The sequence below is a fragment of the Chelonia mydas genome, chromosome 5, assembly GCF_015237465.2.
Source record: "Chelonia mydas isolate rCheMyd1 chromosome 5, rCheMyd1.pri.v2, whole genome shotgun sequence".
NCBI lineage: Eukaryota > Metazoa > Chordata > Testudines > Cheloniidae > Chelonia > Chelonia mydas.
The window spans coordinates 105,936,287-105,949,687 of NC_051245.2; the positions used below are offsets into that span (position 1 = coordinate 105,936,287).

General features: G+C 38.6%; 1 protein-coding gene across 12 annotated transcripts in view; it reads right to left on the bottom strand.

Moving 5' to 3' along the window:
• NFIB (nuclear factor I B) overlaps positions 1–13,401 on the bottom strand; it is a 220,782-nt gene that overhangs the window by 59,637 nt on the left and 147,744 nt on the right. For 11 of the 12 annotated variants that reach the window (XM_043546700.1, XM_037901978.2, XM_043546698.1 and 8 more), the window contains exons 5-6: positions 12,015–12,135; positions 10,672–10,790 (exon numbers count right to left, since the gene is read on the bottom strand). In XM_043546700.1, the coding sequence (XP_043402635.1) occupies positions 10,672–10,790; positions 12,015–12,135 (240 nt within the window). Of the gene's footprint in view, positions 1–3,622; positions 4,316–10,671; positions 10,791–12,014; positions 12,136–13,401 lie in introns of those variants that run through there. The other variant, XM_037901983.2, reaches the window with a different exon arrangement.

The window sequence follows — 13,401 nt, forward strand, 5'->3', positions numbered from 1 at the left end:
AAATTATTTAATTATTATTTAAATCTTTTTTTTTTTTAAATTTGGTTGAATTAAGACCAGTGCTGTTTATTGTACAGGAAGAGGAAGACAAGGAAAACATTGCTCTCATTTTAAGTGTCGAGGAATAATATGAATAAAATCATATCTGTACATATATATTTTTAAAAATCCTTAAGAATATGACAGGACATATGGACTTAATCCCATAGCAGTTATTTGATGGTGTCATGTGGCTTGTAAGTAATTAACTGCCATACTGAAAAAAGGATCTTTTTGTTTACATTTACATTTATTCCCCATAAAGATTACTTTGAAAGCATGGCAAGCTATGCTGCAAGAACAGTGTGTGATAATTCTGTATCTATTTCCTACAAATCTCCCTTCCTGAAGGCTAGCACTCTGTTTTATCATCAGAAAGCAATAGCAAACTTAATGATAATGGGGTGGAATTACTTACTGTCACATTATAATTTAATTTATGATTTTGACTCATGAACAAGGCTGTGTCAGGTGGGGAACAAAGTCATTGTTCTAAATACAGTATATTTTACGATTATATCATTCCTTAGAGCAGTAATTTTAATCTCACTTTAAAAAAATGGATACTAAACCCAAGCCCACAAATATTTATCACGTGGCTGTTACATAAACATCTCTCGATAAAACAGTTCTACCAGTATGCTGAAACCTCTCTGAAACTCAAACTACCCTATAACACCTTATTAAAACATAAAAAAACCCTCACATTATGAGAATGCATCTTATAGAAAGGGGACACTAGATATACGTGGAAATTTTTTTCTTTTTTCTTTACTCTTCAGAAACACACTTGTCTATTCCATCATCCATCCATCATCCTTAAGTGATTTTATTCCAATGGACAGGCAATGATAAAAAGCATCCTGGGAGGCTGTGGGAAAATCTAATTAAAAGACCCAAACAAATTGTACAGGACTTTAAGTATATTTTAGTCATTTATTAAATAATGGTATAGGTAAATCACTAACATTCATCATGACTCCAGGGAAAAGCTCTTGGCCACAGCATCTTATTAGTGCTAAGAATCCAAGAAACTTGGCCTATAAAATAAAATCAATATTGTAACCTTAACTGTAAGAGTCAGAAAGACACTGGAAGATTTCTAATTTAACCAGATTACAGATGAGTTCTGAGATAAGACAATTTGGGGAAAAGCTATTCATTTAGAAATATTCATGCCAAGACGTCTCAAGGTTTTTACTCTTAATATTATTATAATCCATATTTGTAGCAGTTTAGGATTATTTAACAGATGTGGTACATTAGAGGATTTATGGGAAAATCTGAGAAGTGGTTTGAAACACCAATGAAATAAAATCATTAGACTTAGGTTGAACAAAATTACAATTTGACAGCATGATGATGGGAGAAAACGGCGACAAATGTAAGGAGATTGTTGGCCCCTTACTGAAAGTTAGTGGGGGATTTTGGTTGGCCCTCTCCCAGTACCAAAAAAAACTGGAAGGGTTAATGGGGAGGGACCAACGCTCCAAGGCAGCTCAATTTACAGGGCAAACAGGCCAAAGAGGGACTCAGGAACCTGGGGTCCCATCCTCCGCTGGAACTGCCTGAGCCAGAGCAGACTGAGCTAAGGAGAGAGCAACAGCCTGAGCTGAGCTGGGAGCAGGGCAGCAGCAGACAGAACCGGAGGAGCAACCCAGAGAGCAGAGCTGAGCAGCAGCCGCCAGAGGCAGCCTGGAACTCGGGGCTGGAGCAGTGTGGGGCCAAGTGTGGTGAGCAGCTGGGAAGAGCAAGGGGGGACCCTGGATAGCAAGGGCCCAGCGCAGGGAGACGCCCCCAGACAAGTGGCCTTGCAGGCCGGACCTGGCGGGGGATTGCAACCCCAATGTGAGGGCCGACGCTGGGAAGAAGGGTTCCTGCCACCTGGAGGCACGTGACTACCGCCAGAGCAAGTGTCTGACGCCTGGTATCACCGCAGCGCAGCCAGGGCCTGGGAAGGAGGCCTGGGATGTGTGCGGAACAGACTGTGAACTTTCCTTGCATTCCAGATATTGCTGGTTGTAGCGTCCCCAGGCCCACACAGTGAGGTTACTTGTTCCTTTAACTTTTCCCATTTTTTCCTTATTTCTCATCAGTTGTTTAATCAATTGTATTTGCTTTGAACTGTATGTAATGACCAGTGGGTCGGGAAGTGTTCAGTGCGGAGAGAGCACCCCAGAATGGGGACAGCCTCGCCCCTGCCAAAGTGACCACAACAAGATCATGGGCGGAGTCTCGCAGGGATTCTGGGCCCAGCCTTGTTGGGGTTACGAGGACTCTGCCACACTGGAGAGTGGAAGGGGAGCCCTTGAGGTCAAAAAGGCCTCTGGGTGAAGAGAGCTGGAGTGAGGACTCAGATCCTTTTGCTAGCCAATTCCACCGGGATAGTGTATAAACCAGGAACATTCCCCACAGTCGCAGGGCCATTTCCCCACTTACACAAAGAATGAAAGTCATCTGTTCTGTGGAGTATGCTAAGTGCAAACAATTATAACCCTGATTCGGTTACTAAATGTTAAAAAAAAAAAAAGTAGCCAAGTCTAGGCATAAAATACATTTGGACTGAGCCTATAGTTCCCCCTCCCATAGGTGTACTGTTAATGAAGTAAGAAAAACATGCTATTCAGGAAAATATGAGTCTCTTCAGGGGAGGGGGAGGGTGCACTGATTGCCAGTTCCTACAGAAGATGAAGGCATTCCACATCTCATAGGATCAGGGAGTTGTACCATTGACTTCAGTGGGACTAGACTTTCACCCTTAGCTGGTGAAACCCATTTGCACCTATTGAGGATTTGACACCTGTGAGTGAACCCTATTTCTTTATTCTGCTCACTGGTGAGTTTAAAGTTAACATAAAGATAAACTATAGCATGTTCTCACCTGACAATGGATCATATACTATGCTTGATGAATGTGTGGAACTCTCATTGATGTTAATATGACACTATGTTCGTATACTATTCATTATATTTTAATTTGTAATTGTCTTTTCAAAGTAATAAGTCTTTGAGAATTGTTTTACCTGTTCCGCTGAGCGCAGCTATCAAAACTCAAAAGGTAAGAAGCACTTTTCACCCTAATTAAACTATTGCTGACCCTACTGCTAGCATCTGCAATTATGTTTACAAGAGACATTCCTTATAAAACTTACACTAAGGAAGTCCAAAGCAAATCAGATCCAAACTTACTTTAATGCTGGATTAAGTGTCATACGAGGAATGTTGATGTTGAAAAATTAGACATACTGCTTGAATATTAAACATTATCTATTTCTGCTTCTTAAGCCAATAAGGAAGTAGGTCAGAAACTGGTGTATAGTCTCTCACACAAAACTTCTATGCTAGTGCTATTATCACCATGTTGCCAGTTTTCAGCATGATGGCTGCCAACAGACTCAGAAAGGTCAACTGCAATTAAGAACTTTGATTTAAAATACATTTCAAAGCTTATTCATGATGAAAAGAACTTCTTACCTTAAGACTGTTGAGGTTAAGAAAATGAATAGTTTTCTTTCAGTGTCAGTGTCTGACTTTGTTGCACAAAATACACTTAAAAGTAACACAGAAAATCAAGATATATGCATAAGAAATACATACATTTATTAAAGAGAACTTTGAGCTATTAAAAAGGAAATACAAAATTGGATCTAAACAAAATTCACTAGCAGGATATAAATCAGCATAAAAACATTCTTTGACATACAAAGATTTTAGGAATTTAGACTGAACTGAAGACACAGAAACATTTAACAGATATTCATCAAGATTAACCTTATAAGATGAATGCATCTGTCAGATGGAGACTATGTATTTCTAAAGCATATGCTTTAGCCTTCTGTAGGTGCACCAGGAGTTGGAAGTATTTTTGAACTCTGTCCAATATAGGCCACCAGGTAACCTAGGTGATCTGTTATAGTTCTCAATTCCTGGACAGCATTAATTACTTCCTCTTTCAATTCCCTCACTTCAGAAATTAAAATGTCAATTTTAGATAGTCCATGAGAAGAGGGCCCAAGAAGGAAAGTGCCATCAGGAAGGGGCCCAATAGGGAAGGAGTGTCCAGTGGATGGGAAAAAAGCAAGAGGGGACAAGTGTCCAGAAGAGGGATATCCAACAAAGGGGGCTTGGGCCTGAGAAGAGGAGCATCCAATAGCTGTTGGGCGGTCAACCGGTGAAGAGAGTCCAGCTGTTTCTGTTTTAATGGTATGTTGGCATCTTGATTCTTGACTGTTGGCAGATGTGGGTGAAGTGTGAGAGAGTGAACATGATGAAGAAACTGTAAAATTAAAATTTATTTCATTGTACATTGACTTTCAGTATTTTTGAACATCTGACTTCTGCAGAATTCCACATAAATCTCTAATTGTATTTCTTAGCTATGATATGTATCATTTATAAATGTAGGTTATATATATTTACTTTAAACAATGTTGTAATACTATGATAAAAATACATTTAAAGTATGACTTTACTTGATTTTTTTGCTATTATATTAATATACTTTGCCTTCAAAATCTAGCTTAGTAAAGTCATACATGTATATATAATGTACTCTTCTTAAGTTATTCCGGTCTGATTTCATTTAAAAAAAATACTCAGTTACTTACCAGACAATGAATCAAGGGTTTCTCCACCAGTTCTTTGTTTATCTTAAAAAAAAAAAATGAACTGGGGTCTTCTTAAGCCATGCCACTTTCCCTGTATAACGACGGGTGACAACCTGTTTGTCATGTTTTAAGAATTCTCTTTTCCAAATGTAAGGGGAGTTTTCCACATAAAATTTTATTTGCTAAGAATTTCACAAAAATCTGCTATTGCATTTATGTATCAATTTCACTGAAATGTTATTCCTGCATCACAGAAAATCGAAGTTTTGTCTTAACACAAACAGACATTCAGAGTTCATCAAGGTTAGCCAGATAGAAAATGAGTAATTGTTAGACTTTATAGTGTAAAGGCATATTATTTTAAAACAAATATATATTTCCAATTGGTAGATGCGCACTTAGGCTTGATTCAAAGTCCACTGAAGTCAATGAGAGACAATCAACTGACGAGTAGTAATTTGCAAAAGTTCATGTCTAATATGGACTTGGTATTTCACATTCCTTAAAGGTTATATTTCAAAAGGTAATATGAAAAATAGTTAGGTCTTGTAAAGGAGTCTTAATCCATATATCTCTAAGACTTCATACAGGAAAGTGAGTATAATTATTATAATCTTATAGATGGGGAAACTGAGGCACAGAACACTTACGTGACTTTCCCAAGGTCTCACAACAGAAATAGAACCTGAGCTCCTTAATTTCAATACAGGGTCTGATCCATTCCAGTATGCTGCTTCTTAATGGATCACAACTTATGCTTCTTATGACTAATGACCACATTTTAGAAAAGATCTTTGCAGTCAGAACTGCATCCCATTTATTTGGGAAATCTACTGTAGCTTTTCGAAGTGTTGTATTCGTTTTGGTAAGATCACATGAAGAGTACTGTACCTCATATTTTGTATGTCAAAGCAAATGTAACACTAATTATATGATCTTCCTTCAATAGTTAACTGTATGTATTTTTCAAAAGAAGACAAAGCTGTCCGGTCCATTAAAATAATTAAGAAATCATTTCCTTTTTTAAAGGAAATTTTTCAGAATCTGTTCCTCATACTCCTGTGGTACCACATATTTCTCTAGCATTCCCAAACATTCCTAAGACAACTGAAGTAAACCACCAAGACAGCACAATGATTGCACAATGAGAAATAATGATAGGCTCGCTCTCTTTCAAAAATGTTTATAATCTGGCTTCATCAAATATAAAAAGGAAACTAATTTTGAAATCTAACTTTGGTTAAAGAAAATGACTACATTTTTGCACAACAAATCCACAGTCTCTATTTACATTTTGGAGCAATTGTCTGATGGCAAGGAAAGAGCTATGTTTAGAACAATGGCATGTACAATAATGCATTCAACGTAAAAAATTAAATACGAAATGACTGGCCATTGTTTTGATCAACCCAGAGCCTCTTTGATTTGATTTTTGTTTGTTTGTTTTGGTTTAGCTTACTTATTTCTGTTCTTCCTTATATTTCCCTACATTTCACTCTCCCAGAAAATACAAACATCTTCAATATCATATCAAAGTCTCTTCAGAAATAGTGTAAGGAAAGGAGTTGATAATAGTAGTTTGCTTATACAGGAAGCTCTGTAACTGTAAAAGCAGAAGCTTTATGTTTTACTAATAACGAGTGGCAGTGTGGGATGATGAGTATTTCATTGTAGTTTGGTGAAATTTTACTTTTTTCCCCTCACAGTTTCACAGTCAGTACACATCCTAGCCAAACTGTAAATCCTCGTATTCCTCCCCATTTTCATGATGCATGCTTACACATTACAGAACTTGTGCAAACAGTGAGGATTATAATGGAGTCATTTGCACTGTGGCTTTTGTCCATGTCCAACTGCCTCATAGTATGTACCGTGCATGGGGAATAAGAAAAAGTCATCCAAACGTCTGCACACCAAACATGACTGACAACGCACTAAGTGTTAACACACTATGTATTTATATTGTACGCACTTCAAAGGGCATTGGGCACCTCACTCCCCTTAACACTTTGAATAAAATACTTAAGCTAGGAACTCCAAACTTGGTTCAGCACTAGGGTTTTGTCACCATTGCCACCTCCAAACCCTTAGTGTTGTCCCCTTGTGGCTGCTCTGCAAACAATAACACAGCAAGATAGAAATATTTTATGTTAAAGAGATCTATCAGCTCAGTTTCTGGAATCCACGATTGTCTTGGAGGAGGGCTTAAAGAAGATCACTGCTGGCTTAACTACTTCCCACAGGAAGCTTCAAACACTGAAAATGTCTCATAACTAAGTACACAGAAAACTGGGTCCATTTCGGGACAAAAGTTACAGAACTGAGTCCATGAAGTTTGAAATAGAGCAGATGAAACCCCTTTTAAAGTGAAATCAATGTGATCTAAATTTTATCTCTGATTGTTTCTACTTTTGATCTTGTAGAAAAAGTGAAAATTACATTAAAATGAAAGAAAGGCTACTTACCAGCATATGTAGTACCTCTACATATTCACACTTGTAGGATGTGGACACTTCATAAATGTAGGATGATTCACATTTCTGGTGCTGATGAGCTTCGGGAACCTTCTAGAAAAGCAGTGCCTGTTGGGACTGTCTGAGCATCCCCTAATGACACTGGATGGTCAAAGCTGTTTAAAAAGCACCATGTGATTCTCCAACTTCCTTGTTTTTTTCCACTAAACCCCAGAATATTATGAGAACAAAACTCCATGGAAGCCAGGAAAGTGTTCCTTCTTCCTTTATAATGGCACTGAGTTCCTTCACACAGAACCCTCACTGAGCTCTGTCTCCTCTTTCCTCTGCCTTTGAGCATAAAGGTGAGTAGAGTCACCACAAATGCGAGGCCCTGAGTGGACCTCCAGGCTTGGTACTGATAGGTGAGAGGCTTGGAATGAGGATCTCGGGGTGGCAAGATGGGGTGGAGCACGGAGCAATCTCTCCTGGCCACAAACGCCAGTTCCTGGTGGGAGCAGGTACCATCAGAGGCGGTAGCACTCACCAACTTACGTTATGTCTACACAGCAAAGAAAAAAACAGCAGCTGGCCGGTGCCAGCCGACTCGGGCTCGCGGGGCTTGGGCTGTAGGGCTGTTTCGCTGCTGTGTAGACTGCCAGACTCAGGCTGCAGTGGGACCGTTTCACCCTGCAGGGTCCTGGAGCCCAGGCTCCAGCCCAAGCGTGGAAGCCTACCAAACAATGAAATAGCGCTGCAGCCCAAGCCAGAGTTGGCTGGCACAGGCCAGCTGTGGGTTTTTCTTTGTTGTGTAGACATACCCTTAGATGAGAGACAGTTTTCTCAGTTCTAGGATAGCCTTAGAACCAGACATGGTACATTCCTCTGACCTGGAGCCAAACACAGGCCAGGCACAAGAGACTTCCGCTTCCCCACATTAGAGGACTTCAAAACAGAGGCTCACTTTGCCGCAGAGGACTGCATTCTTCAAATGGGAATATGCAGGGCTACTTTGAAGAGGAATACTAGACCATTTTCCCTAGTCATGTAGTCAATTTAGGTATAGAATGAAAAAAAGATGCGCAGGATACAATTATGTCTCTCAGAAACAATGGTAACAAAAGGCAGTCATGGCAAAAAAGAAGTAACAATGGCCTACTCTGTCCCTCCCCAGGAATGGGGGCCTGTCCTCAAGACAGATCAGAAGGCCTCTGTCTCATAAGGCCTCTGTCAAAGGAAATCCCAAAGTGTGCCAGTCCTTTTGGACCTGTGGTGTAAAGGGATAACATGCCAAAAAACGATCCAGTGAATGGTTCTCCATGAGGAAATGTGAATGCAGCTCTGAAAAGGCATGTGGCATAAGATATACCGTTCAAGCCCAATCTTTCTTTTTGAGGGTCCTTGGGGTTGGATTAGGTACAGTACCATGGAACTGAAACTTGAAACAATCCAGGAATCTAACTACACGAAAGTATAGAAATGAAGTAAATGTTCTTTGGGAAACTACCCAAAACAGTCTTAACAACAGTAAAACTACTAATGCTACTAAAAACACAGGGAAGTCTGGTCAAAAAATCAAACCAAAATTCTATGCACAGAGCAAAGGTCCCTACATCTGCAGTTACCTGTCGAAAGAAAGAAACTGTGGGGGTTGGAGACTATACAGCTCAAATCCAAACTCTGGCGCTGCGGAGTCTAGGCTTATGCAGTCCAATAGGCACTGCGTTTCTAGAAAGTTCTTGAGGCTCACTTTGTTGCAAAGGACTGCATTCTTCAAGTGGGAATATACAGGGCTACTTTGAAGAGGAATATAGACCATTGTCCCTACTCATGTGCTCAATTTGTGTATCGAATGAAAAAAAAGACATGCAGGATACAATAATGTCCCTCATAAACAGGGGTAACAAAAAGCAGTCATGGTAAAACAGCAGTAACAAAATAAAGCTACTAACATAGGGCTGGGCTGTGCATCCTTTTTGAGACTGCAAAACAAGTCTATTGCCCTTCCTGTCATCAGTCTGGGTACGCAAAGCCACAGGCTAAATACATACATTGCATATGTGTTCATTTTTTAAAAATTCAGCAGTAAATGCTGAAAATAAGAAAACACCCTATACTAATGACTGGAGGGGCAGGGGAGAGAATAGCAACAAAACCAAAACAGAACACGGAAAAAAACCAAACCATTGCTCTCTAGAAACCAATCTGAAAAAGAGAAATCAATCCCTAATTAACAAAAAAGCAGAAATATGACATTCAAAGATGACAACAATCAAGAATTCCTCCCATCCCAACGGCAGACAATAAAAATACAGAGTTTAAAAAAAAATTTAAATGAGGGCAGGGAGGGACAATTAAAATAAAGAGAGACAACAAAACAATGCAAAGGGGAAATGCAACTAAATTAATTACTTAACACTCACCACCACAATACCTCCACCCAGACATAGACACACACACACATACAGAGATTGGAAAAATTCTAAATGCAACGCCACCCCCCACCACCACCACACACACACACACACACACAAATAAATAAATAAATAAATAAAATAGATAAACAAATAAAAGTACACCAAACAGCCAGTCAGAAATGGAGAGGTTGGAGTTGACTGATGGGCAAGGGACTGAGGTAGAGGGAGCTAAATATCAGGAGTGGGAGCTAAAGAAGGAATTACATGTCTGGCTCTTTATTCTGACTTTACAAGCTGTGCTCCATAGTGCATGGATGTGTCTGAAGAACTGCACAGGGCTGACAAGCATCAAGCATAGAATCCTTTGAACAACATGATGAATAAAACATCTACAATGCATATACTGGGAATATCATAACACATGACACATGGGAGGGATTTCTATGTTGGCATTAATGTGAAGACCAAGGTGACAACAGTTAACAAATATATTAAATTCGCTCCATGGTCAGTTATTTCCCTCTCTAACAAAATACTATCATTGGGATCTAGTACCCTGACAAAATATTGCAACACATGTCAGAATACAAAGACACTAATGCTCCATCAGAATTCGTTAGCATGGACCCTGAGTTCAAACAGAATTCCATAAAAGATAATGGGAACGTGCCCAGATACAAGGGTCTGCCTTAATGCAGAATCCCAGTGCAGAAACTGAGCCTTAGTAACTTAATATTGGCCCAACCAAAGTGTGGCGACACTTCAGTTTTACTCAGCTAAAAACTAAAGACAATGTTCAAATCCTGTTGGAATGGAGTTATTACGTTTCACACAGTGTACACAATATAAATTAGGTTTTCAAAGAATACTTCATGTGTAATAAATGTTTTCATAATAATAATAATAATAATAATACAATTGACTGTGTGGAAAAATGATGATTATGTGATTGTTCATGATACTTGATTTAGGGTTTTTTAAAGATACATTTGTTTAGAAACACTCAAAAAAATTGTTGTAAAGAACAGCTAAGATTTATTCCCGCCCCCTTTTTAAGTGTCATCGTATTGCAATTATGCAAATGGAGAGTGGAAAATCTATATTTCTGGTGTATGTTTGAACCCTTTGGCATAAAATGGTCCTCATGTTACTCACCTTGATCTCTTTCATGCCATGTCCGACTCCCAGCAGCTGGTGAATTTGGAGAGGGGTAAAAGTCTCCAGTTGGGCTTGGCTCCATATTTTCATCTATGGAAATAGTTTTGGGTCTCTTGCTGTTGAAATAACAAAGGTGTTGGTAGTAAGACTTATGTGCCGTTAGCATTGGTACTGCAGAGGCTATAAGGATGTAAGCAATTTTTTCAACACTGAGAGCAATTAAAAGAAAAACCATGAAAACAAATGTTAAGCCTGACCTCAAGCATAGGTCACACAGGTGTGTTCTTAAACAATGGTGTGTGCATTGTAGAAAAATATTTACATTATATAGTTGGCATGTGAGAATAATACACAAAAAACCCACTATGGGGAGAATTTTCAATCTCTGCACTTTCTAAGTCTGGCGGCATTTAAGACCGTGGCCAAACATCCAAAACCTGCAACCTGCTGTAAAAGGGTCACGTCACTAGAATGTTAAATTCTATATATAATTCATTTCAGGCAAAGAAAAGCAATGGAGGAGTGTTTCTGCACCCCAGATAAGGTCAGCCAGGTAAAACTTCAACAGCTCAGAATATGCTAGAAGAAGGAAAGCTTACTTTACCCACCCCATCAGTTCAGTGTACCAAGTTACTTTTCAGTGAGGCCTCCCCTGAAACACAGTCTTTTAATTTTTCATTAGTTTAATTTAAAATGAAAGGTCTGCATTTCAAACTCCATCATTCAAAGAGATTCACTTCACTTCAATCTAGTCGGAGAAGACAAGTTTCTTCTTATCAACGCATTCTGAAACTTCTCAGAATAAGCAAATTTCCAAAGGAAGATGGGGAACCAGGCATGAAGGTTGGACAATATTTTGACAATACCGTGAAATAATAATAACTTTGTCAGTAATTATTTCATCCACAGAGCTATAACTGTTCTGCCTGAGTCAGTCAGTAGTGTTAAATGCACCCCTTCTTCCTGCAAGTGTAAAATCTCTGTGTATAACTGAGCAGTTTTAAAACACATTTCTGTTCTTCTAATAGACCACTAGAATGTGGCTTCCTCTTTTAGACTACTAGAAAGTGGTTTCAAAAACTAAAGTGAAGTGGTATCATTTGTAACACTCTTCCCATTTACAGGAAGATATTCTTACACCATGAGTTTATTATCTACATATAATTTATAAAAATATACATACTCAAATTTATAAAAGCAACAAGAACTTATACAATATTACACTTTCTTTACAATATTATTGAATTGCTTTTCCCATATCATGAACCCTGACTTCACATAGCCAGACAACCAATATTTTTGCCAAACGCTAATATTTACTCTTTTAAGAATATATTTACCTGCTTGGTGGAGAGGACAGTGACCTCTGTAGATTTACACCCGAATTCATATCATGGTAGTATGGCTGGCTCGGAAGCTCTCCAATCGGGAAGTTCACTCCAGTTCCCTGGGTAATAGGCGCTGAAGAATACATTATTAAGAAGAGTCTAAACTAATCTCTAAATTTTTGACCATTCTTTCAATTTTAACATTTAAAAAATCTTGACATTATTAAATGTATAACTCGTTTTCTGCCTATTGAAGAAATCAAGTACAGTCAAGTTCTGTTCATGTTTACATACCTTAAAAACAAATTAACTGCTCCCTCTGCCTTCCCCCCCAAAAAATTTCTGAACATATATGCAGTTTTATTACTGTATATTATTGTTTTATCATAGATAATGTGGAAATCATGAATGGGAAAAAGTGAGAAAGATGGAGATACAAAACTGAGCATGTTGTAAAAGGGCGTGAACTAGGAATGACCAGACACCAAATGTGAAAAACTGGGACTGGGGTGGGGGGTAATAGGAGCCTATATAAGAAAAAGACCCAAAAATCGGGACTGTCCCTATAAAATCAGGACATCTGGTCACCCTAGCTTGAACATCCCTGGTCGCCTATTCATGCCAGAAATAGCTTTATACGGAGAGAGCATTGCACTGGTAAACTTGCTTTCACCTATGATGCAGATATTGTTTTTGTGTATACTGTTATCTTTACCTTTGCGTACTGTCTGTGCACTGAGCATTTTAACTTCAAAAATAATTGAATGTTGTATAACTTATTTGAAGGTTTGAACTTTTCTAACAATTACAGCATACTTTTGTTGTGGCTTGAGGTTAAACAAACACATGGGATGAAGTCCCACAGAAACCACATACTTTTAAATTTATTATTAGGAGGGCATTATGAGTAACACTGAGAAGCAGAGGATTTGGCAACAACATAATCTTGATTTTTTTTAGATATGACCAAATGATTAAAACTGTGTGTGTCTGAGTTGCTCAGACAACACACCTCATGAGCATGTGAAACCTGTATTTCACATATGCAAGTCCCCAATTTTTGAAAGAACATTCAGTGTTGCACATGACTAACTTGGATGGGCATAAAAAGTGCATGTACCTTAATACACGGGGAATAAAGTGCACTCAGATACACATGAGTAACTCTTATTTAAATAGGTTTCAGAATAGCATCTGTGTTAGTCTGTATTTGGAAAAAGAAAAGGAGTACTTGTGGCACCTTAGAGACTAACAAATTTGTTTGAGCATAAGCTTTCGTGAGCGACAGCTCACTTCATCGGATGCATGAAAGCTTATGCTCAAATAAATTTGTTAGTCTCTAAGGTGCCACAAGTACTCCTTTTCTTATTTAAATAACATTTGATGTCAGTGGGAGTTA